Below are 27216 nucleotides of genomic sequence, written 5' to 3' on the forward strand. Positions count from 1 at the left end.
CAGGATGCCATTGTGGGGGATACGGTAGGACTGGTGGGAGATACTGTGGGTATGGGGTTTAATACGGGTGTGGTGGGGATAGTTGAGGTTGTGGGTCATTATCGATCTCATTTCCGGAGAATTAATTAATTTTTTTTTCAAATAATTTTGCCAGGTGTTAATTAAATCCTTGTATATCGTCTTTAAAACGAGGCTATACTAGTGATAGGGATGTACTCTCTTCACCATACCACTCTCCATCAGCGCAATACTTAACTGAAGATATATTCCGCCCAATGTGTACGACTGCTTGTGGCTCTTCCTAGAAAGATGCCGTATTTCGCTGGCTTTCCTCTGGGCACGGATATGGATATGTGTATGGATATGGTTGTGGATTGGAAGCCAGCTGCTAATGCACCAGGGCGTGTTTCTCACACAAATCACCGGCAACAGCTACTCCAGGATAATTCTCAGCCTCACCTACGAGAGTCGCAGCGACTGCAGCAGCTCTCTCAGCCCGTTCAGCACATTTTATCCATACTAATTTAGCCGTAGCTGCTACTTCAGCAGCTGCAACAGCGACTGCAGCCGCTTATTTTGCCTACGCAGCAGTTTTTGCTGCTTCTAACTTAGCAAGGGATAATTTCTAAGCTTCTTCATACATCTCAGTTTTCTTTATATCGGCCTAGAGGAGTTAGAGATACAGTTAACAGTAACACCATTGTCTAAAAGAGATAAACTAGAATAAAAACATTGGCTATGAATAGTTGATCTGGAACAGTAAGTATTAATGCGAGTAAAGTCATCAGTGGACGATTGTGAGAGCTAGGTTGTGTAGTGACGAAGGTGAGTAGATAGGTTGAGATTTAGATAGGTATGTGATGTGCAAGAAAGGTATAAAATACCGACAATATGAATGTGATAAATAAGATAGGTTGATAGATTACCTGAAGAGGGTTTCGGGGGTCAACGCCCCCGGGGCCCGGTCTGAGACCAGGCCTCATGGTGGATCAGGGTTTGATCAACCAGGCTGTTACTGCTGATAAGGTGGAATGTTGACAGGTAGGGTTGGAGATGATATAGCAGGTAAATATGAAGGCAGGTAGGGTTAGAAGTAGGTAAGTTGGTAAGTGTGAAGTGTTGTACTAGTGCAGTGATGATTAGTGTGATGTTCCAGTGGTGATAAGTGTTGTCTTGTAGTGGTGAAAGTGTGGTGTTGCAGTGATGACAAGTGTTGTGTTGTAATGGTGACAAGTGTTGTCTTGTAGTGGTGAAAGTGTGGTGTTGCAGTGATGACAAGTGTTGTGTTGTAGTGGTGACAAGTGTTGTCTTGTAGTGGTGAAAGTGTGGTGTTGCAGTGATGACAAGTGTTGTGTTGTAGTGGTGACAAGTGTTGTCTTGTAGTGGTGAAAGTGTGGTGTTGCAGTGATGACAAGTGTTGTGTTGTAGTGGTGACAAGTGTTGTCTTGTAGTGGTGAAAGTGTTTACCTGGAGTTTACCTGGAGAGAGTTTCGGGGGTCAACGCCCCCGCGGCCCGGTCTGTGACCAGGCCTCCTGGTGGATCAGCGCCTGATCAACCAGGCTGTTGCTGCTGGCTGCACGCAAACCAACGTACGAGCCACAGCCCGGCTGATCAGGAACTGCCTTTAGGTGCTTGTCCAGTGCCAGCTTGAAGACTGCCAGGGGTCTGTTGGTAATCCCCCTTATGTGTGCTGGGAGGCAGTTGAACAGTCTCGGTCCCCTGACACTTATTGTATGGTCTCTTAACGTGCTAGTGACACCCCTGCTTTTCATTGGGGGGATGGTGCATCGTCTGCCAAGTCTTTTGCTTTCGTAGTGAGTGATTTTCGTGTGCAAGTTCGGTACTAGTCCCTCTAGGATTTTCCAGGTGTATATAATCATGTATCTCTCCCTCCTGCGTTCCAGGGAATACAGGTTTAGAAACCTCAAGCGCTCCCAGTAATTGAGGTGTTTTATCTCCGTTATGCGCGCCGTGAAAGTTCTCTGTACATTTTCTAGGTCGGCAATTTCACCTGCCTTGAAAGGTGCTGTTAGAGTGCAGCAATATTCCAGCCTAGATAGAACAAGTGACCTGAAGAGTGTCATCATGGGCTTGGCCTCCCTAGTTTTGAAGGTTCTCATTATCCATCCTGTCATTTTTCTAGCAGATGCGATTGATACAATGTTATGGTCCTTGAAGGTGAGATCCTCCGACATAATCACTCCCAGGTCTTTGACGTTGGTGTTTCGCTCTATTTTGTGGCCAGAATTTGTTTTGTACTCTGATGAAGATTTAATTTCCTCATGTTTACCATATCTGAGTAATTGAAATTTCTCATCGTTGAACTTCATATTGTTTTCTGCAGCCCACTGAAAGATTTGGTTGATGTCCGCCTGGAGCCTTGCAGTGTCTGCAATGGAAGACACTGTCATGCAGATTCGGGTGTCATCTGCAAAGGAAGACACGGTGCTGTGGCTGACATCCTTGTCTATGTCGGATATGAGGATGAGGAACAAGATGGGAGCTAGTACTGTGCCTTGTGGAACAGAGCTTTTCACCGTAGCTGCCTCGGACTTTACTCTGTTGACGACTACTCTCTGTGTTCTGTTAGTGAGGAAATTATAGATCCATCGACCAACTTTTCCTGTTATTCCTTTAGCGCGCATTTTGTGCGCTATTACGCCATGGTCACACTTGTCGAAGGCTTTTGCAAAGTCTGTATATATTACATCTGCATTCTTTTTGTCTTCTAGTGCATTTAGGACCTTGTCGTAGTGATCCAGTAGTTGAGACAGACAGGAGCGACCTGTTCTAAACCCATGTTGCCCTGGGTTGTGTAACTGATGGGTTTCTAGATGGGTGGTGATCTTGCTTCTTAGGACCCTTTCAAAGATTTTTATGATATGGGATGTTAGTGCTATTGGTCTGTAGTTCTTTGCTGTTGCTTTACTGCCCCCTTTGTGGAGTGGGGCTATGTCTGTTGTTTTTAGTAACTGAGGGACGACCCCCGTGTCCATGCTCCCTCTCCATAGGATGGAAAAGGCTCGTGATAGGGGCTTCTTGCAGTTCTTGATGAACACAGAGTTCCATGAGTCTGGCCCTGGGGCAGAGTGCATGGGCATGTCATTTATCGCCTGTTCGAAGTCATTTGGCGTCAGGATAACATCGGATAGGCTTGTGTTAATCAAATTTTGTGGCTCTCTCATAAAAAATTCATTTTGATCTTCGACTCTCAGTCTGGTTAGCGGCTTGCTAAAAACTGAGTCATATTGGGACTTGAGTAGCTCACTCATTTCCTTGCTGTCATCTGTGTAGGACCCATCTTGTTTAAGTAGGGGCCCAATACTGGACGTTGTTCTCGATTTTGATTTGGCATAGGAGAAGAAATACTTTGGGTTTCTTTCGATTTCATTTATGGCTTTTAGTTCTTCCCGCGATTCCTGACTCCTAAAGGATTCTTTTAGCTTAAGTTCGATGCTTGCTATTTCTCTGACAAGTGTCTCCCTGCGCATTTCTGATATATTGACCTCTTTTAGCCGCTCTGTTATTCTTTTCCGTCGCCTGTAAAGGGAGCGCCTGTCTCTTTCTATTTTACATCTACTCCTCCTTTTTCTTAGAGGAATAAGCCTTGTGCATACATCGAGTGCCACCGAGTTAATCTGTTCTAGGCATAAGTTTGGGTCTGTGTTGCTTAGTATATCTTCCCAGCTTATATCGGTTAGGACTTGGTTTACTTGGTCCCACTTTATGTTTTTGTTATTGAAGTTGAATTTGGTGAATGCTCCCTCGTGACTAGTCTCATTTTGTCGGTCTGAGGCTCCACGCATACATGTCTGAACCTCAATTATGTTGTGATCTGAGTATATTGTTTTTGATATGGTGACATTTCTTATCAGATCATCATTGTTAGTGAAGATGAGGTCTAGTGTATTCTCCAGTCTAGTAGGCTCTATTATTTGCTGGTTTAAATTGAATTTTGTGCAGAGATTTAAAAGCTCGTGTGAGTGTGAGTTTTCATCAGAGCTGCCTCCTGGTGTTATTACTGCAACAATATTATTTGCTATATTCCTCCATTTTAGGTGCCTTAAGTTGAAATCCCCCAGGAGCAAGATGTTGGGTGCAGGAGCTGGAAGATTTTCCAGACAGTGGTCAATTTTTAACAGCTGTTCCTGGAATTGCTGGGATGTTGCATCCGGAGGCTTGTAGACTACCACAATGACTAGGTTTTGGTTCTCGACCTTTACTGCTAAAACTTCCACTACGTCATTTGAGGCATTAAGCAGTTCTGTGCAAACAAGTGACTCTGCAATGTACAGGCCAACCCCCCCCTTTTGCCTGTTCACTCTGTCACATCTGTATAGGTTGTAACCTGGGATCCATATTTCGTTGTCCAAGTGATCCTTTATGTGGGTCTCAGTGAAAGCCGCGAACATTGCCTTTGCCTCTGCAAGCAGTCTACGGATGAAAGGTATTTTGTTGTTTATTGCTGGCTTTAGACCCTGTATATTTGCAAAGAAGAATGTTATCGGACTGGTGGTATTGTTGGTACTGGGGGGGGATTTTTTTTCCGGCATTAGTATCTGTATCTGTTGGTTTGGAGTGGAGGCCATCGACTGTGGTTCCACTCCAGGAATGACTGGATTTGGTGTACGATTTCTGCCATTTCCTGCCAGTTTTTTTTCCTTCCTGGCACTAAAAAACCTCTCCCTCTTGAGTGGCTGTGGCTACCCAGGTTTTCCCATGGCCTGGATGTTTTGTATCTTTTTGTCCCCTTTAGATGGTATGCCTGGCAATTTAAGTTATAGCACAGTCTTTCCTGTACTGAAGAGGTACACATTTCAGGGTGAAAAAGCTTACAGGAAGGGAGTTTGCATTTTCCTGTTGTCATATGGGCATGACATTTTCTAGGGTGGTCATAGTTGCATGTCCCATCTGTTTTTCCAGATTTCCCATGCCAGCAGATACCAAGTGCATAGTATGTGCACAGGCACATGTTGCAGTGATGACAAGTGTTGTGTTGTAGTGGTGACAAGTGTTGTCTTGTAGTGGTGAAAGTGTGGTGTTGCAGTGATAGCAAGTGTTGTGTTGTAGTGGTGATAAATGTGGTGTTGTAGTGCTGATTAGCGGTGTTGTAGTGGTGACAAGTGTTGCGTTGTAATGGTGGTAAGTGTTGAAGAGGTGATAAGTGTGGTGTTGTAGTGTAGTGGTGATAGTGTGGTGTTGTAGTGGTGATAAATGTGATGTTGTAGTGATGACAAGTGTGGTGTTGTAGTGGTGATAAATGTGGTGCTGTAGTGATGGTGGTAAGTGTGGTGTTGTAGTGGTGATAAATGTGGTGCTGTAGTGGTGGTGGTAAGTGTGGTGTTGTAGTGGTGATAAGTGTGGTGTTGTAGTGGTGATAAGTGTGATGCAGTAGTGTAGTGATGATAAGTGTGGTGCTGTAGTGGTGATAAGTGTGATGCAGTAGTTTAGTGATGATAAGTGTGGTCTTGTAGTGGTAATAAGTGTGGTTTTGTAGTGGTGATAAGTGTGGTGTTGTAGTGGTGATAAGTGTGATGCAGTAGTGTAGTGATGATAAGTGTGATGCAGTAGTGTAGTGATGATAAGTGTGATGCAGTAGTGTAGTGAAGATAAGTGTGATGCAGTAGTGTAGTGATGATAAGTGTGATGCAGTAGTGTAGTGATGATAAGTGTGATGCAGTAGTGTAGTGGTGATAAGTGTGGTGTTGTAGTGGTGATAAGTGTGATGCAGTAGTGTAGTGATGATAAGTGTGATGCAGTAGTGTAGTGATGATAAGTGTGATGCAGTAGTGTAGTGATGATAAGTGTGGTGTTGTAGTTCACTACAACACCACACTTATAATGTGTAGTGATGATAAGTGTGGTGTTAAGTAGCTCACTCATTTCCTTGTTGTCATCTGTGTAGGACCCATCTTGTTTAAGTAGGGGCTAGCTGAGATGAGACGTTGAAGTTTATTCTGTAGTTTAGAAGAATGAATTTGTGCATTCAGGCGAGCAGTGTCAAAGGCAATGGTAGAGAGAAGGTTACAGAGATCCTGTGGTAGAGCCGCAAAGAGAGCACGTTGACGTTGACGGAAAGTAAAGAAGGCATCTTCAACCTGTGATTTAGTAGAAAGAATGAGCTGTTGAAGTAGGAGACGGGCATGATCAGGAAAGGGAGTGCCCAGTGGGTTGGTTTTCAGGAAATGGGAGAAGGAAGGTGGCAGAACTCGTTCAGCAAGACAGCCACGTAGGAAGCGAAGCTGATTCTTAAGACGCCGGGTAGCAATAAGAGCAGCCTCATAAGATCGAAAGAGGGGTTTAAAAGAGGAAGAACATTAAAAGAGTTGGAGAGAATATTACGCTTAACTGCGGGGTCCATAAATAACAAAAAAGGCACAATACCGTGACTGGAACGATACACAAATAACCCACACATAAAAGAGAGAAGCTTACGACGACGTTTCGGGCCGACTTGGACCATTGACAGAGTCACACTAACCAGAGGTGGAGCAGGACGGCTATATATAGGCAGGAAGAGGTAGTGGTAGTAGTAGTAGTAGTAGTAGTAGTAGTACAAGAATTGTATATAATACCGACAGAAGGCCGGAAGGCCTTAGACAGATGACCAAAACTCCCAAGGCGGGTCATCATCTAAGACTCGAGTTAGGAAACAATTGTCCTGTTTCCTTACGAACCTTACTTAACCTAACCTACCTGAAATGATCTGCATAACTGTAAGTTTATTAAGGTACAGGTACACATAAATACAGTTAGACATATTCTCATATATACTAAAATATGTCTAAAATACCTAGGCTATCCCCAAAATAAAGTTAGTGACTTATTTCCATTGGGGTCTTTGTGATATCTTTATTTTAACCTTATAGATTAAAACAGCTAAGTAACTCAACTGTGTCAAAATCAGATATAATAAAAGTAGATTGGTAGGTTTATTAAGGTACAGGTACACATAAATACAGTTACACCAATTATCATACATAAACTAGGAATAAGGCAAACTATAGGATTTGTGCACATTATTATTATTATTATTATTATTATTATTATTATTATTATTATTATTATTATTATTATTATTATTATTATTATTATTATTATTATTATTATTATTATCATTATTATTACAAGTTTTATATTAATATTGGTATAGTTGGCACTCATGGATGGCAGATGAGAGGTTGTTTACTGTTGTTGGGAAGGACGAGGCTGGCACTGCACTAATGTGTCATTTATACACTTTCTACACCTTATTCACCAGTGTAATCACTCCAGTACACTGTACACCAATGTACATGAGTACAGTTCATGGGGGGAAGGTAAGGGAGGAGAAGTTTGTGTTATAAATACAAGTATATGAGGACGTGGGTGGCTGCTTTGTCAGCGTCTCTCTGGGTAAACTTGTTTTTTTTGGTCATTATTCTTCATGGAAATGAGTAAGTGACTAAACTATACTACGTATGTTAAATATGAACCACTTGGGATGTTTGCGAGTAAGTTACTGATGCTGGCATGGTGGAGAGCATGAGTTTTGAGTAAAAGAATGAATAGGACTGGAAATTAGACCCACATGGCCGGCGAGATGTGTAAGTCACACAACCACATACATTATTCTATATTATTTTTCTACATTAAATCTATGTTTTATTACAGTGTTAATACAACATACAGGTTTAAAATCTTTATATTTTATTACCACTGTAAGACTGTAATAATTATGCTCATAAAGTTTGCAGTTTATAAGTTTAAAACCCAATGGAAATAATTTAATGAAAATAAGTCACTTTTTCTAACTTTTTTGGGGTTATCCTACGTAATTTACACTATGTGAGATAAATGTACTTATGTGTACCTGTGTCAAAATTAACTTACTTGAAGCACTGTTGCTACTATTTTTATTTGGAAGCTTTGGAGCTAGTGAAATTGAACAATAAATTTGATGAATCATTAAACTGAATGATTTTATTGGTTCCTTATTACAGTATATTGTTTCAGGAGTGAGGCATGTTGTGTCTTCTCATCAGTTTCTGAAGTAGGTGTCCTGAATCCAGCATGACTTGTGTTTGGCTTGCTCTGGTAAGCAAACTAACCAATCAGCTGCATGTATTAAATTGTATGTGTATTGTATTTATATAGCAGTCATAAGAGTAAGTATAGTATATGGCCCATGGCCTAGTAGGTAACTCTTTTACTTCACACGCTGAGTGACCGTGGTTCGATCCCCAGCAAGGATGGAAACGTTGGACGTTTCCTTACACCTGTTGTCCTATTCACTTTGCAAGCAAGTTGGTACCTGGTGTTAGTCGACTGGTGTGGGTTGCATCCTGGAGGATAAGATTGAGGACCCCAATGTAAATTAGACACAGTCCCTTGATGACACACTACCTTTCCTGGGTTATCTTGAGTGGCTAACCCTCTGGGGTTAAAAATAAAAAAAAAAATCTTATAATAATAATAATAATAATACTCTTAATTTCTACAAGTATACATGTAGTACAAGCCAGGCTGTGGTTCGTACGTTGGATTGCGTGCCGCCAGCAATAATAGCCTGGTTGATCAGGCCCTGATCCACCATGAGGCCTGGTCACAGACCGGGCCGTGGGAGCGTTGACCCCCGGAACTTTCTCCAGGTAAACAAAGTATACAGGCTGCTTAGCTGACATCAGTGACATAATACTATATAGAAAGCTCCATGTTATGCAGAGCATTTGGGCAAATTAAGTCAGTTTTCTCCCAGGATGCAACCCACATCAGTCAACTAACACCCAGGTACCCATTTTACTGATGGGTTAACATGGACAGCAGGTACCTTGAGGAAACGTCCTAATGGTTCCTGCTGTACCAGGGAATCGACCCCTGGGCCTCAGTGTGTGAGCTGAGTGCGCAAGCAATTGAGCTACACAACACCAATATCTATATAAGATTTGTTTATGTGATGAATTCTGTATCAAATTTATCATAGCCTCTAGGAATTGCTTTCGTATCAAGCATAATTTAGTCGCACACAGTCATTTCAGCATCAAATCAAATATAGTCACATGCAGTTAGTTCACTTCTATTAAGCCAAGCATAGATTCTTCCAATTTCTTTGGTATCAAACCTGTTGTAGTCACATGCAGTTAGTTCAGTATCAAATCAAACTCACCTGCATTTCATGCAGTCAGCTCACTAGCCACTCTAACATAGCCTCATGGAATGATTTCATTACTAAACTTAACACAGCATCTGGCAGTCAGTTCACAAATCAAATTACAGCAGTGTACCCTTATACAGTTAGTTCACTCTTGTAACTATGTCAATTATTCCTCTGTCAATTGTTATACTGTACTTTATGAAAATAAGGATTGTCACTGCTCACTGTCACTGTCTTACAACTGACACACTAACTTCTAATACCTAGCTCCATCAATACCTGTACCTTTTAAAATACCATACTTAATATTAAAATCACTGGAAGAAAAAAGCACACAAAACAGCATGAGCCTTTATATAATGTAGCTTTACTTTTGGGAAAGCTTTATCAAGTTTTCCCTTGACAACTTATTAAACCTTCCCTTAATGTGAAACATTATTATTATTATAAAGGCTTGAACAGTTCTGTGTCTTTTTTATCCACCTACCAAGCACCCCAATGGATATAAGTCACTTTATCTGGCTTTTTTGGGTTATCCTAGGTAATTTAAAAATACCTGGAATACACCTGGAGAGGGTTTCAAAAAAATAAAAAATAAAAATAAAAATTTTATTTCTTTGGTAAGGTTACAACGTTTACATTTCATAATTGGAGTGGTACAAAGAAAGCCACTATTGTGCCGAGGCATTTCAGGCAGACTTAACTTAATACTTAAAGACTACTTAATGCCCCCATGGCCCGGTCTGTGACCAGACCTTGTGGTGGATCAGGGCCTGATCAACCAGGCTGTTACTGCTGGCCACACGTGAGCCAACACACGAACCACAGCCTGGCTTGGCAGGGTTCTGATTTTAGGTGCCTGTCCAGCACCTTCTTGAAGACAGCCAGGGGCCTATTGGTAATCCCCCTTATGTATGCCAGGAGGCAGTTGAACAGTCTTGGGCCCCTGACACTCATATTGTGTTTTCTCCTAGCGTACTTATGGTGCCCCTGCTTTGCAATGGGGGGATGTTGCATTGCCTGCCGAGTCGTGCTTTTGTAGGGTTTGATGTTCATGTACAGATTTGGGATTAGTCCCACAAGGATTTTCCAAGTGTATATTATCATGTTACTATGTATGATAATTATGCTTATGTGTACCTGTACCTATACCTGGGGTATATCTGGAGGGTGTTTGGGGGGGCCAGTGCCCTGCAGCTTGGTCCATGACAAGGCCTCACAGTGGATCAAGGCCTGATCAACCAGGTTGTTACTGCTGGCTACACACAAATTGACATACGAACCACACACTGGCTGGTCAGGTACTGACTTTAGGTGCCTCTCCAGCTCCCCCTTACTTACCTATATAATTTAAATCAGTACAAAGTAAGCAGCAGTTCAATGCCAATGCAACAGTGCAACAGTGCCTGCATTGCAGCTAATATAGTAGACTGTTTCATTATTATTAGGAAGCATAGTTAACAGTCCCATCCCAAGGTTATACTACGCTGCTACACATCTGTAAGGCTTTACCTAGATTACACAGCACAAATCTGGTCTCCATATTAAACAAAATGCACAGAAAATACTTAGGAAAACAAACAGTGAAATTCAACAAAGGATGTCTACTCCTGCCAATGGACTGAAAAGATATAGGAGAGAACTGGTTTGGTAATACAGTTGTGGATGAATGGAAAAAAAATGCAAAGTAATGTTACTGAAGCAAATATTTTGGGTAGCTCTAAAAATAAGCTAGATAAGTACATGCATGAGAATGACTTTGCTCAAGTATGACTTAAGAACATAAGAACGAAGGAACACTGCAGAAGGCCTACTGGCCCATGCGAGGCAGGTCCAAGTCCCTACCGGCTTAAGCCAATGCACCCAACCTAGTCAGGTCAGGTCACATTGACTTAAGGGAGGAACACGGCAACCGACCTGTTAGCACAAGCTATCAGGTCCAACTCACACCCACCCACATCTACTCATGTATTTATCCAACCTATTTTTAAAGCTACACAACGTTCTGGCCTCTATAACGGTACTTGGGAGTTTGTTCCACTCATCCACAACTCTATTACCAAACCAGTACTTTCCTATATCCCTCCTGAATCTGAATTTTTCCAACCTAAAACCATTGCTGCGAGTCCTGTCTAGGCTAGATATTTTCAGCACACTATTTACATCCCCTTTATTTATTCCTGTCTTCCACTTATAAACCTCAATCATATCCCCCCTAATTCTACGTCTTTCTAGAGAGTGCAGTTTCAGGGCCCTTAGTCTATCCTCATAGGGAAGGTTTCTGATACATGGGATCATCTTTGTCATCCTCCTTTGTACATTTTCCAGAGAATTTATATCCATTCTGTAATACGGTGACCAAAACTGTGCAGCATAATCTAAATGAGGCCTAACCAAGGATGTATAGAGTTGAAGAACAACCTGAGGACTCCTATTATTTATGCTTCTTGATATGAAGCCAAGGATTCTATTAGCTTTATTGCGAACACTTATGCACTGTTGTCTTGGTTTCAGATTACTGCTAACCAGAACTCCTAAATCTTTTTCGCAATCCGTAATATTAAGATCTACATTATTTAGTTTATATGTGGCATGGTTATTGTCCTGTCCAACATTTAGAACTTTGCATTTGTCTATATTAAACTGCATCTGCCACTTCTCCGACCACTGCATCAGTCTATTCAAATCTTCCTGGAGTGCTCGAATGTCCTCGTCAGAATGAATTCGACGGCCTATTTTGGTGTCATCGGCAAACTTGCCGATGTCGCTCTTTATGCCCTCATCTATGTCGTTTATGTAGATTGTGAACAGCAGGGGGCCCAACACTGACCCCTGTGGAACACCGCTCGTGACGCTTCCCCACTCTGATTTCTCCCCATTTATGCAAACTCTCTGCTGCCTATTTGTCAACCATGCCTCTATCCAGGAAAAAATTTCTCCTCCTATTCCATGTGCTTTAATTTTCCTCAATAGTCTCTGATGTGGGACCCTGTCAAAAGCCTTACTGAAGTCCATATACACAATATCATATTCATTACCATGATCTACCTCCTCAAATACCTTAGTGAAAAAAGTTAATAAATTCGTAAGGCAGGAACGCCCCTTTGTAAAACCATGCTGAGATTCGTTGATTAATTTATGCTTTTCAAGGTGGCTACGAACTGCCTCGGCAATTATTGATTCCATAAATTTTCCCACTATGGAGGTTAGGCTTATTGGTCTATAGTTCGAAGCTAAGGACCTGTCACCTGTTTTGAAAATAGGTATCACATTTGCCATTTTCCACTTATCTGGCACCATGCCAGTTTGTAGTGATATGTTGAAAAGATTAGCCAAAGGTGTGCTAAGCTCCTCTTTACATTCCTTTAGAACCCTTGCATACAGTTCATCAGGGCCTGGGGATTTGTTAGGTTTTAATTTATCTATTTGCCTAAGGACCATGTCACTTGTGACCCTAATAGTGCACAGTTTATTATCGTCCTGTTCTACATAATTTATCATTACTGGAATATCGCTGGTATCCTCCTGTGTAAAAACTGAGAGGAAGTATGTGTTAAAAATTCTACACATTTCCTTATCACTGTCAGTGATTGCAGGCCTACTGTTGTGCTTCCCTACTCATATGCTTTATGTTTAGTTTGATAGCGAAATGAATACTTAAGGATAGGTTAGACTTACTATACCATGAGAAGCCCCAGATTATGCAGAGCATATCAGGCAGCCTTAAAATTAACTTTAAGCTAGTGAACATTTATTACATTAATGTTAGTTTACTAGAAACTTGTGGTTTACAATGTCTGATATTTTGTTTTTTACATTGAAGTGAAACATATTGACTAATATAATCTGTGCAGAATTGAGGTCAGATTAAGGAGGTGGTTTTAATTATTTTAAATACTTTTGAAGCAGGTGATAGATAGGGAACTTTTTGCATCTTCCAGCTGGGAATTCCATATTTTAGGGCCTTTTATTTTCGTAGAGTTCCTATATAGGTTGAGATTCTTATTTCTTGTATTTTTGTGTGTTCTGTTGCAGCTCTCCAGGAAGAGTTGGAGTATTGGGTTGAAGTTCATAGTTTCTAAGGTTTTTCAAACCTATAGCTGCCCTCAGCATGTGCACTTATGAGATAATTTTTATTATTTCTTGTTATTAATACAGTGTTGTACTATTTTACATATTTTAAGTTTAATATTATGTATCCTTTGTATTCTTGTACAGAATGATATGAAGCCCACATCTAGATGTAGACCTGTACATCTTCGGCTTTCTCAAAATTCGCTTCAAAAGGATCAAGTGGAAGACAAGAAACTTTCCATAAGTAAAATGGAGATGGCAGTATGCAATCAAAAGTTTTCAGGTAAAGTATGTAAAAAAAGCAAAAACTTGCCCCAGAAGAATCAAATGTACACGATGGAAGAGTGCTACAATGAAGATGAGGAAATCCCCAGCAATAGTATGGAGAGAGTGCTATGCAATCAGAAGCTCTCACATAAAGTATGTAAAAAGAGACCCAAAAAGGCCAAGATGAAAATTAAGTTTTCAGGACTGAGAAAAGATTTGGTGTTGAAAACCAAACAAGAGGTGATTAAGAATGATAAGCACAGTTTAAAGAAGATTAAAAAAAAAAATAAAGCACAGTATCAGGCAAGTGATGCCAATGTGTGTGAAGGAACTGAAACTGCTGGCAAGAAATTATACTCTGAAGGAAAGAAGTGTAAGAAATTATGTTCCAGAAGAGGTAGAAACTTGAGTAGGCCAAAGGAAAGTAAGAGTATTTGTAAACTTAAAGTAACAGATGAATCTTCAAGCATGGAACCTGAAATAAAAATGGAAAAATTGGAGGATGTTAATGATATTCAGTTAGTAAAAGATAAGGAAAATAAAGAGGAAAACCCTCTGGGAATTGATGTGATAAACAGGATAGAAAATGAGCAGAGAGAATTAATTGAGATTGATTCAGTGGGGAAGGAAGGGAGATTTGAGGAGAGAAAAGTGTGTATTGTGAGAGATGCCTTGGTGGAAAAGGCTGAATATTGCCCGAGTGAAACTAAATCAGAAATACGAAGGAAAAACAGTGAAGAAAGAACAGACAAGAAACTGGATACCAAGAAAAGTAAACTGATTAAACATATTGCAAAACATTGGGAAAATCCAGACCAAATCTCTAAAGAGAAGAATTTTGCAGAGAATGGAGCATTGTCACCAAGAGCAACTCAGGAAGTAAGTGAGGTTACCATGTTTGGTGATAGCACAGACACAGTGGAAAAGAGCAATGGGCAATATAGATTTGGTGAAAATGTTACTCAAAAAATATTTTTCAGTGATGCACAAACTGTGATAAACTCAATATATGAAAATCTTGGCAGGGGTCATCATGGTTTATATTTACCCAGAGACAGTTTAAGTTTTCCTAAATGCAATGTAAGCCATTCTGTAGTGATTATTACACATTCCAAGAGCAGTACCGATAAGTGCAATAATTGTGTAAGTAATTTTAAGGATAATGTAAACCTTTCACAAGAGATTGTAACCTATGTCCATGACTACAATACCCATTCCAGTGATGAAGTACAACATTCCCAAGAGAGTGTAAATCATTCCAGGGGCAATGAACAACAATCCCAAGACATCGTAAGCCATTTCAGGGACTATGCACAACATTCCCAAGATAGTGTAAACCTTTCCAGGGACAATGAGCAACATTCCCAAGATAGTGCAAACCATTCCTGGGACAATGAGCAACAATCCCAAGATGTAAACCATTCCAGGGACAATGTACAACATTCCCAGGATAATGTAAACCATTCCAGGGACAATGAGCAGTATTCTGAAAACAGGGTAAACCATTCCTGTGATAATGTGCAGCATTACCAAAACTGTCTAAGCCAGTCCAGAGAGTGTTTACACCATTCCCAAGAATCTGTAAGCTCTTCCCACAGCAAGAGTTTTGATGTTAGAAAGCTGCCACCTAAGGGACCAGAGAACAGTCCTGATATACATGGTTGTACAGCAGGGTTAAGTAAGACCTTTGGGCAACTTGCCACTGTTAATCTCATGCACAATTTACTTGCAGTTTCTTTTCAGAGACAGGAAGAAGATATATGGTCCTCATATAGAGACACAGCCATGCCAGAGATAATTGATTTGATTTCTGATAGTGAAGGGGATGAAACAGTAAAGTCTTTAGACAGTTCCAAGAAAAATGCACTTTACAAGACTAGTCCTGAAAATGATACTCACTGTGTTTCATTAGAAAAGCAACAGATATCTATGTCTATTATTTCGCCCTTGAGGGAGAGTATTTTCAGCAAGCATTATCTTGCTCATGCGGCATCTCCAGAGAAGAGTCCGAGTGTAAGTAACAATGAGGTTAAAATAGTTACTGAAAATATAAACAGTACTTTGACAGATGGCTGTGTTGTCTCTTTTGGCTTAAAGGACAGAAAGAAAATAAAAAGCACTCCAAAAAAAGAATTTTTGCAGGAGAATATGAATTTTGAGGTTTCTCTAACTGCACCTTTTGGTAATATCGAGGCATTTGAAGAACCTAAAAAATTAAACAAAACCAACATTCCTGTTATAAATTCAGAAAGCAACAAGTCTCTGGAATACACAGATACTCTCTCTACAATGGAGAGAATTGAGAATAAAGGTGAACTCCTTACAATGGAGGGGATTAAGAATAAAGGTACTGGAGAAGCTACAGATATACAGCACTTTATTGCTGAAGATAATAAAACTGATTATCAAATTGTTGCTCTAGAGTATTCATCATCAAGTTCAAATACTTTAATAAGTATGGAGAGCAAGCATCATAGTCATTACAACCTAACAGCACTAGAACAGGTAGGTCAGGTAGAATCTGAGACTAAAGGTTCAAGTTCTTGTTCTCTTACAAAGGAGCCAGATGAGAGTCTTCACATAACTTCTTCAGAATATGTAGATTGTGTTCAGTTACCCATGAGAATGGAAGGTGATCTTAATAAGCTTTTAACATTTCAAAAAGAGAGTAATAGTGAGTACATAGCTATAAACAAGGTAGATCAGGAATGTATATCTCTAACAAGGAAAAGTGGTTGTGATTGTGTACATGTAGGTATGGAACATAAATCCGATCAACATGTGAACTTTAAAATAGATAATGACGCTGGCAGTGTGGAAAGCGAGTGTAATTATGATGTTCCTATGACAATGGAATGTATTACTGATTCAGTGCTCTTGAATGAGAATAGCAGAGATGAATCAGACTGTTTTAACTGTTTACCTATAGAGCATGATGCAATGGAGGTGCCTACTGGAGCTGATAATGTATTCTTTAATGGAGGTGAAAATCTGGGCAAATTCACCTCACTGGGTAGACATGCATCATCTGATGTTATTCAGAGGGACAGAGTTTCACCAAATGTCCCAGATAAGCTTAGTGTAGAAAGTTGTAGTGAAGCCAATATAGTCAAGCATTTTAACTCTCAGGAAAGTGTTAAAGATTATAAAAGTGTTATTAAGATGAGTGTAGGTGACGACAGTTTGTGCAGTGCACAGTCACTTGAACAGGACAGTTTTTCGTTAAAGGTACACACACATGAAATGACTAATCAGTGTTTGGGGGAAGAAAATGCTAGCCCTGAAAGAAATATATCTTTATATAACAAGCAGGAAGAGGAACACTTAGCAGATAGGGATGCTTGGGAGTGCTACAGCTCACAGCATCTCAAATCTCTCTTGCAACAATCAGGAGCACTGACTGACAGCAACCATCTCCTCTCAGTTCCAAGATGTTGTCTCACTGTGGAGCTTGTAATGGCAGCCATTAACTTAAGACTTTTTCAATTTAATGATGTGTTGGCTTGGATTTGTAAGATATGCACACCAAAGAACAGATCCTTCAAGGTTTTTCATTGTCAATTTGTGCAGTATCAACAGTTGTATGAATATTTTATGAAACAAGTGGGCCAGGACCAAAAGAAGGTTTGGAAGGATCTGTTTCAGAATTCGATTTATTGCTTACCCAAAGGCAAAGGCCTGCATCTGATATTTGGACAAAAACTTCGTGCAAATAAAGCAGTGGATATACCACTTCATGATCATGTTTACACGAATGATCTAGCTAATAAAACTTCATCACGTTTTGATTGGCACAAGCAGTTTGAGACTCAAGCAAACTTGATAAAAGACATGAGAAGTGAGATCAACAGATTGGAGCTGGAACTCAGTGTTAAGAATGAAGAATTTATGAGTCACCAGGAAAATTCAAAACAAGAAATTAATAAAATTAGGAAGGAGCTTTCAGTAGAGCAGGAGAAAGTAAAATCTTACAATAAACTGAAGGAAGAACTTAAATTAGCATGGCTTGTGTTAGATAACCAAAGACTCAGCATTGATAATAGGATAGCTAATACTGAAGAAAAGGAATCATATCTCAAGCAGCCTTGTGAAATTTTGACTGATCTTCATCAAATGGTTTTAGAAAAAGATTCAGAGATAAGTAAAATCCAAGAGAATTTGATAACCTGTCAGGATATGGTCAAAGCAAGAAATATCATTATAAGCCAACAACAAGAACTGATGTGCAAGGGTGAATGTGAAATGGTCCAAAAGGAGATTTGCATTAAACGTCTTGAAAAAGAAGTCAAGATTTTAGAAAATAAAGTGAAAGAGCGAGTGTCTCTCATACATGATCAGCAAGAACAACTCAAAATTTTTGATATGTGGGGTACTATTAATTATGTTAAACAACAAGAAGAGCAGTTAAAAAATTTACAAGAGGAAATAGGGAGATGTAATGTTGTGATAAACCAAAAAGAAGAAAAGTTAACCCAGATGAAAAATGCTGCTGCAGTAAGTGAATCTCTCAAGTGCCAACTACAGAAAGATATAGAGGCTGCACAGCACACAATACAGGAGAAAGATACTCGGATCCAGTGCCAGCAGTCACTGTATCATGATGCAGTGTATGATGCTCAGCAAAAAGAAGCTGTTGCACAAAGGTTAAATGAAGAATTTAATAAATGCCAAGAACTCTTGAGCCAAAAAGAAGACTATATAAAAAGTCTTACTGAAGAAAAAAGCATGCATATAGTTGAATTAGAAAAAAGACTTGTTTGCTGCAATACAAGTTTATTAGAAAGAGAAGACAAAATCACTAAGCTTCAGAAAGATCTTAATGCACTGCAGAAGATAGTACATGAAAAAGAAAAACTACTGACTGATTACAAAAGCACTTTTGGAGAGTTGGAGGTCATACTATCTGCTGATAGCTCCTCATCTGGCAGAGGCTTGTACGGTAGTGAAGCTCAACAGAAACATAAAGATATGGAATCCTTGCAAACATTTGGAGGCAGAATAACGAAAAGAAAATTGGTGAAAAAGGCTGAGCGTTGTCAACCTTGTTTAGATTATACAAAGAAAAATGAACAGCTGAGGCTAGCCACAGATAAAATAATAGAATTAGAAAAAGAAATTCTGTATTTAAGCAGACAGCTAAAAGAGGATAATCTTTCTACTGACAAGAATCGTATACTTGATTTAAAGATGAAGGTGTCAGAACTGAGATGTTGTATTATTTCTCGAGAACAAATGAACGCCCAGTTAGAAGAGCAGCTTAGGCTTCAGGAAGACTTGACCAAGAAGCTAAGAGATCATATAGTGGCTAAAAATGAAACTCTGCTTTATTTTTATCGCCGTTGTAGTAATACAACCACATTTGTGGGTTCTGGTCAAGAAAATACTGCTTTAAGGATGAAGTCAGAGCTGTCAGATCCCCTGACAGACCATTTTAGTTCAGGGATGCAAGAGTATGCTCAAGAGAGAGTGCAGGAGCCAGTAAAACAAACAAAGTTGGAATTGTTGGAAGATTCGTCATTGAGTCAAACAAGCAAGGATATTAAGGTATCTGATGGTACACTAGCTAATCAGGAACCCAGTGATGTGCTTCCTTCTGTTTCAAAAGAAAAGACACTTGCAACAGGGAAAAATGTATGTCATTCTAGTGCTAAGAAAACTATAAAAGTAAGGCTCAGTAAGAAAGTAGAAAATCAGAGCAAAGTAATTGCTATTAGAGAATTACAATGCATGAAAATAACTCTTTCTGAATACCACGAGAGGAATAGAGAGAGAAATCCTGTACATGAAAATGTAGAGCAAAATGTTATTGAATCTTGTGATTCTGACAAGCTTGAATACACCAAAAAGAGGAAGAGAAAGGAAATGGAAGGTACAGAGATTACTAAGCATTATGAGCACTTGCCCTCTAAGAAGTCCTTACATCCAGAAAATAAACATCGAATTTTACCTGCGGAAAATTTTAGCTTTGATGTACAAATGAAAAATGACACCAAAGAATGTCTAAGGCCCAATACTGAGCGAAGTAACAGTGCTGTAAGAGAGATGCCTGCTACATCAGTATCTGACCAAAATAAGAAGAAACAGTTGATCCACAAGAATTGTAAATACACTCGGTGTCATTCAGTGGGATCTAGCTCTGCCAGTCCTAAAATAATGCAAGAGATGTATCCACTAGAAATAATGAAGTTAAAGAAGACTTTAGAACATGCTAAAACAATTCATGATAAAGCTATGAGAAAGGAATTTGAAAATATTCTAATGTTGGAGGGGGAAGCTTGTGAAAGAGAGAGATTAATGGCCCAGCTTGTGAAAGATATCCATAATTTAGAGATCCAGTTACGAAATAGTGACACAGCTTTGGTTATAATAGAGAATGACAGAGAGAGAATTTATGCACTCTTGGAACAAGTTCAGACAAACCTTAAAGAAGCAACGAGAATGAATTGTGTGCTCAGTGACCTTATCAATCAGAAAGACAATGCCTTAAATGCATCTCAGGATGAGATAATTAAGTTGAATGTAGTTATAAAGCAAAACAGTGAAGAACACCAAAAGAAAGTGAAAGAGTTGAAAAGTACCATTTGTATTAAGACAGTAAATATTAACGAATTGAAGAAGCAGAATGATAAACTTGTAGAAGATATGAATAAGGAGAAGGAAAACTTGCTTGAAATTATTGATAAAATGAAAAAAGTTACAGGTGAAAAGAATAATGCATTGGAAGCTTTAAAAAATCAGAAAGATAGGCTTATGAAAGAAATGAAGGAAATTGAGATTAGTCAGTTACAAGAAAAAGCCCACTTGGAAGCCAGTTTGGAAGAAGAAAAGATAAAATGTAAAACCTTACAGAAAGATTATAATCAGTCTGAGAAGACTCTAATGGACAGTAAAGCAAATGTAGCTAAAATCAAGGAAAAACAGATAGAGGTTGAGAAACTACTGAAAGCAAATGAACTAGCAGCAATAGCATTAAGAGATAAATTAGAGCTTATGGAAATCACTTCTGCTGAAAAAGAGGCTATGATTTCACAGCTGCAGGAAGAGTTGAATAACATGAAGTTAACAAGGGAAAGGCAAGAGTCCAATATACAAGCTATTCTTGCAGAGAAGCAGAAATTTGAAGTGACTCTAAAGCAACAAGCTCAGTCATTAAGTGAGTATGTTCAAGAGATTGATCAAAAAGAAGTCATTTGTCAAAAGCTTCAAGATGCTTTATTATCAGAGAGAAGAGAGTCAGAACTGATAAAAATGGCAGCAGATAATAGTCTAGCTTTGAAAGAGCAAGAAATACTCAAGCTTAAAAATGATAAAGAGCATATGGAAGCTGAAATACAGTACTGTATGAATAAACATTTAGCAATTTTATCTGAAAAGGATAGATACTGGGAAGGAAAGTTGGATTTAGCTAGTAAGGATATAGATGAGGTAGTTAAAATAAATGGAGAAATTACAAATCAAATTAAGGACATTAAGGAAGCAAAATCTTTGATAAGAAAGGCATTAAGACTTAATTTAACAAGTTGTAAGTCACTTAACTTTAGACAGGAAGTTAACAGTATATGTAAGTTGAACAAGATGATTAAGGATGAGAAAAAGAGAGTTACAGTGTTAGAGCGTAAGCTTCTGCAAGAAAAGAAAAGAAATGGGATCTTCAAAAATCAACTCCAAATAGTAAAACAAAAAAAAAATGATGAAAAGAGAAAAAATAACCAAAATGTCAAATCCTTCATGGACCAAATATGCCAGACTGAATCTTCTCTGGCAAGTGATTTGAACATGCATATAGAAAGCAACAAAAATCTCCAGACTGCCTTGCAGACAGAAAAGCTAGTATCTGAAAAGTTTTATGAAAAGCTGTTGCTGGAACAGAGTAGGTCAAATGCCCTTGCCACTGGTCTTAAACAAGAATATGAGGAAACCTCAAAAGATCTAGAATACCAACTTTCTCTCTCCTGTTGGGTTGCAGAAAAGTATCGAGATAGAATGCGAAGGCTTGAAGAGCTCAGTGCCTTAACTGCCACTATGGAAGCCCCTGGAGAAGAGACGTCTCCTTAAAAATTTGATATAGTAACTAAGATATTACTTGGCATTATTTTGGTTGGTTGAGTAGATCATTGTTAAATGATCCACTGGCCTGTACTTAATGGGAAGACACCTTTCCAGGTATGTTTTGAAGGATCTGTTGTCTAAGACTGTTCATAAAATAGTTAATGTAATTTGAAATGTTATTAGCCTTAATTTAGCTAATGTAAAAATATTACAGTAATGTGCATATATTGTCTTTTATTACGTATATGCAACCAGTATATTTTTTTCATAACATTTATGTAGTTTGTAATTAAATGCAGTATTTTGTTGTAAGTGGTAATGTACTTTGTTTTGATACAATAGTTCTTATTTTTTAACTAGTACTGTATTTCCTTTTGTTGCTCTGTATTTCATTGTATTCTAATCCTTCCCAAATTTCTAATTTGTGGTCAGCATAAGAAACAAAAGCCATATACCTCTGCTGTCAGCTAGGGTTGGGGAAGGGGTTGGTGATACAAGATACAAAAATTTAGTGCAATTAATTTTATTGAGAGTTCAGAAGTAAAAAGTTACTTAGAAAACAATTATAATTATATTTTTAACAATGGGCCTTGATGAATATAATGTACTCAATGAAACCAATGATGGCTCAATGGATAGATGATTTTGGTCGATTGCAGTACATGGACACCATCTTTAAGGGAATAAATTGGTTGGTATTATCACAGTATAGTACTTTCATTGCAACCTGTCAGGAAAAAAAGATGGGTGTACAATACATGTATATAGTTAGAGAATTCTATAACTTAATTTCTGCCATGAAGGCTTTTAGCTCATTTTGATTTATTTTGGATATTTGAAAAGTTAAGATTAATATTACAAATTACATTATTATGCTGTTGATCCACCTCGAGTTTTCATTTTGGTTTGTATAAAAACTCAAGGGGAGTAAATATTTCCTTGTGCCCTGACCTCATGTTACCACTATGTGCAGTAATTTGTAAAGCATTGCACTTAGTTAAAAAATGTATACTCTATTTTCAGTTGTAGGTATGGATGAGTTGCCAGTGATTTGCATGTAATTTGTAATTCTGTACATAAAATTCTTGAAATAACTGTGAATATGTTGAGTGCATTGTTCCAATGTAGGTGCCTATGTGAGGGAGATGTTACATGGTAACTTGAACCCTCAGTCAGAACAAAGGATTTTTAGTTTTATATTCTTAAGAAGCAATCACTAGGTTCAAGAGGTGAGAGGAGAAATATATCCAGCACTGTGTAAACAGTAGCACAAAGAAGTAATGAATACCTACTGGTAATTGAATCATATGTTTACCTAATTATCTGTATGTAATACTTTATTAATGCTCACTTAAGATGTACAATATATTAATGTTCCTTTGAGATATATTGTATATTAATGTTCTCATAATATATACAGTATATTAATATTCTAATGCAGTATACAATATATTAATGTTCTCATAAGATATTCAGTATATTTGTTCTTATAAAATATAATGCATATTCAGTATTTTGTTCGAGGAAAAAGTGAAGCAGGCAAGAAACTAAGTGGTTTAGCACAATGTTGCTGAATGCAAAAAATGTAATTCAACTGGTAGCTTCTTGAATATATGATTTGAATATGTATACTGTAGAACATTTTTTTATTTGAATGTTTATATGCAGTAAGCCATTTTTTTGGCTTAGCATTATACAGGACTAAGAACTCAGGATCACACTGCAGGAATTCATAAATAGATTTTAAGTTCCTTAAATTAATTTTTGTTATTTGTTTGAAGATAAATTTTCATTGCATTTTCTTCATGGATATCAGTATTTTAAAAAATATTAAAATTTTGTTAACCTGTAACATATAAAATTAGAGAGGAATTTTTATTTAATATTAAATTTTGTTTGTCATCAAGGTGTTATGAAGTTTTTATGAAACCACTGGTAAATATTATTTTTTTTTTTTTTTTTTTTTTTTTTTTTAATATAAAGTTTACAACCTTAGCATAAGTGGCAGTTTGTTAATTTGCTTAATAAAATTTGCCTTGAGTTTTGATGATACAGTACATATTTGAAAATAAATTTGCAAAAATATGTTCACTCATTCATATTAATTTTGTACCAGTAGAGCCCTTGATGACACTTTGAAATTGAATCTTGTTCCTTCTGGAGAGTTAATTCATACATTGTTTATGCCATGGAAGCATGTACTTTCTTCTGCATAGTTTTGTTATTTTTATAAATTTGTCAATCATTTCCTAATACAGTGCAAGTTCGTAATCTTTTCACTATTACCCACAGGATGGGTATGTGGTGAATAATAAATATGCCAAATCAATTGTTCTCTAGCTGCCTTTCATAGACATCCTAACCACTTGTTGGTTCATCAAAAAGTACGAGCCTGGCCCATGGCTGGGCTCTGGAAGTAGAAAGACTCTCGAAACTCATTAAAGGTATAGCAATATTCCTGATGGCCTTTACAAAATATAGGCATGCATTTATAGCCAGTTACCCCTGAGGCTTCTTGTAGATACTATGATGCTCAAGTATTGACTTACACCATTAAGTTAAACACTGGTAAACCACTTTTGCTGCTTCCTTAATTGGGTGCTCTTGTAACCCCTATAGGTTTAACCTTTCCCCATGAATATTGCTATGATAATACCCTATTTCCTCTTCAAGGGGGGCTCCTTGGCGTGGTGAAGAGGCTCTTGGTCTGAGGAATTAGACCTGTCGGTCTTCTTCCTCAGACCGAACCTAATTACCCCCCAATCTCCCCTCCCCTATCCCATCCTCCCCATCCTCCCCTTTTTCCTTTCCTCCTCCTCCTCCCCACCCCTCCCTTTTGCCCTTCCTCTTTTTGGCCTTTGAGATTTCTCCCACAGGCGCGCTAGTTCCTAGGTAGGGGAAAGGATACCGGGGTCTATCCCATTCCGTTGAGGTTCTTGGCGGTGGCGTAGTTTGCCGTGGAATCTGGATCGCCTGGGGATGTCCCGATCCCTCTCCGGTATCCCGGAGTAGCTTTGGGTATCTTTCGGGTGACGGGTGTATCTCTGGAAGCCACCTTTCGGATTCCGGGGGTGGTGGCCGAAGGAGGTATGCTTTGTGGCGGATATCCAGCCGCCCTCTCTTTTGTCCACCGAGGTAGCTCGGCAGATGTGAGGTTGCTATCCCGGATTGTTAGTTTACTAGCATGATGGGTAGGGTATGGCACGGGTTCCATGCTGCATCTGCGCTACTTGCGGTGCTGAGGTCCTCTTGGGCGCGGAGGGAGATTTCTGGCCCTTTCATTCCTCCTAGGAACTATCCCTCCCCGGTCCCCCCTTTTTTTATTCTTTTTTTTTATTTTTATTTTCTTTTCTTCTTTCTTTTTTTTTCTTAAAAACAAAAAGAAAGAAGTAACCTAACCATGGCAGCCCTAGTCCATGAACCTACTACCCCCGGGCCCCTTCTTGATACCGCACCCCGTTCTGACCCCGCCTCGTCTTTGGACCACTCTTCAGACACTCCTCATGCCTCTGTACCTATTGCCGGTGCTGTTTCCTCACCCGCTTCAGGTACTGAGGCCTCGACTGACTCCTTCGATTTATCGGACCTTCGCTCTCCTCTGACTATGCTTCCGGCCTCTCCCTCTACGGTGCGGCAATTTTCAAATCGCCGACCCGTTCCACGTCGGACCAACTCTGGTCCCACGCCTAAACGCCAACGACAATTACCTGCTGATGATACTTCTCCACCTTCTCGTTCTTCTCAGAAACTATCGACACGTCCTTCACTACCTTTCCACGCTCAGTTTCAGACTGAACAATGGACTAAATTCTTCACTTTACGACCGACTTCCTCTACTGCCTATCTTTCTGACCACAGTATTGGCAAGGCACTCCTACGCCATGTTGGTAAAGATATTTCTTTTCATGCTCTTAAGAGCGGTACGCGCATCATTACCGTACAGAATGCTACCCAGGCTCATGAGCTCTCTCGTCTTTCCCATATCGATACTGTTCCTGTCACTCTTGAAAAACATCATTCCCTCAATTCTTGTAGTGGTACCGTCATTCTGCCCCATACCATAGTTCAACAAAATTTCCAGACATGTGGCACTGACATTCTTGAACAGCTGGAACTCCAAGATCTCCCAATCCTCAAGGTAGACACTTACGTTCTTCCTGCCCGTGGGCGGAGACGATACCCTAGCAATGTGGCTCGTTTAACTTTTGACAGCCGAGAACTCCCATCCTCAGTTTATATAGCAGGACATCGGTTACAAGTTCGAAAGGTGATCCCTACACCACAACAGTGTAGAAATTGCTGGCGATTTGGCCATCCAGCGAAATATTGCAGATCTATCGCCGAATGCCCAGTCTGTGGTGCCGATGACCATTCTAATACGTCTTGCAATCGATCTCCCTCTTGCCTTAACTGTCATGAGGCTCACCCTTCGTACTCTCGCCGTTGTCAAGTCTATTTAAACGAGCGGGAAATCCGTTACCTCAAAGAGACAGAAGGTCTCCCTTATGCCATGGCAGTTTCTCATCTCCGCCTCCAAGGGAGACTCCCACGTGTTTCTTATTCCCGTGTTTCAAAACGTCCCCCCACTTCTGGTATCCCATCTTCTACACCCACCTCTGTGGTTACCTCTCCCATAGTCACTCCTGTATCTAATCCTTTTGCTGTCCTCGGCTCAGACGTCCCTACTTCAACGCCTCAGTCTGATCTCGCTTCTTCGAGTTCTCTCTCACAAGCCTCAGTATCGACGAGACCTCGTACGACACCTCCTCCCAATCGTCCCTCTACTTCTCAAAAGTCAAAAAAAGGTCCGTTAACACCTCCTACCCATCTTCCACCTCCTCATTTTACCCTCCCTGTCTCTGTCCCTGGTTCTTCCCCTCTCACTGGCTCAGTTACAAGTGTAGAGGTTCACCCTCCTCCTCGTACTGTACCTTCCTCCCCTGTTCCCTCCCAAGTTTCTTCCTCTTCTGCCACCTCCCAGGTTCCTGCCTCTTCTGTCCCCTGCCACGCTTCTCCAGTTCCCTCCACCCTTTCGCCCCCCCCCCTACCTTGGTACAGTCCAATACAGTTCCAATCTTTACTCATCCTCCCCCTACCATTTCCAATATTGTCTCCCATACGACGTCTCTGAATTCCGAAACACTTGAAGCAATCTCTGAATATATTGCAGAGACCAAACCATCAATGGACACTGATCCACCTTCCGCTCTTTCTCTCTCCTCTGCTCCATCTGCGCAACTCCTTTCTTCACAGCGCACCGTTCCTTCGCTGCTTGAACGTTTTCCACTGCCTCCGCATGTGGACTTTTCTAACCCCTCTAGTCCGTAGGAACCCTTACCTGCGGATTTCAAGTATCTTTATCATTGCCAATCATGGCCTATTTACAGTGGAATATACGCGGCCTCAGGGGTAATCGGGGTGAGCTTCAGATGTTACTCTCCCAGTTTGCCCCTGTTGGTGTTTGCTTACAGGAACCAAAATTACACTCTGCTGTTATTTCTCCCATCTCAGGCTATAATTTACTGTATTCTTCAGATCCTTTTCCTGATGGGACCTTTAATGAAAGTGCCCTTCTTCTACGCACTGATATTCCGTACCATCAGCTATTTGTTCATACTTCGCTGCATTACACAGCAGCCCGTATCCACTTACATAGGTGGTATACGCTCTGTTCTTTATATCTCTCTCCTTC

General features: G+C 39.6%; 1 protein-coding gene across 1 annotated transcript; it reads left to right on the plus strand.

The window, feature by feature from the left end:
* Positions 1 to 7184: 7184 nt before the first annotated feature.
* LOC128692511 (uncharacterized) lies at positions 7185 to 23853 on the plus strand. Its single transcript, XM_053781667.2, has 3 exons — positions 7185 to 7320; positions 7997 to 8077; positions 13353 to 23853. Exons 2-3 carry the CDS (start codon positions 8054 to 8056, stop codon positions 21528 to 21530), a joined length of 8202 nt encoding a protein of 2733 aa, XP_053637642.2. The 5' UTR covers positions 7185 to 7320; positions 7997 to 8053; the 3' UTR covers positions 21531 to 23853.
* The last annotated feature ends 3363 nt before the right edge of the window (positions 23854 to 27216 follow it).

The sequence above is a fragment of the Cherax quadricarinatus genome, chromosome 30 (genome assembly GCF_038502225.1).
Source record: "Cherax quadricarinatus isolate ZL_2023a chromosome 30, ASM3850222v1, whole genome shotgun sequence".
NCBI lineage: Eukaryota > Metazoa > Arthropoda > Malacostraca > Decapoda > Parastacidae > Cherax > Cherax quadricarinatus.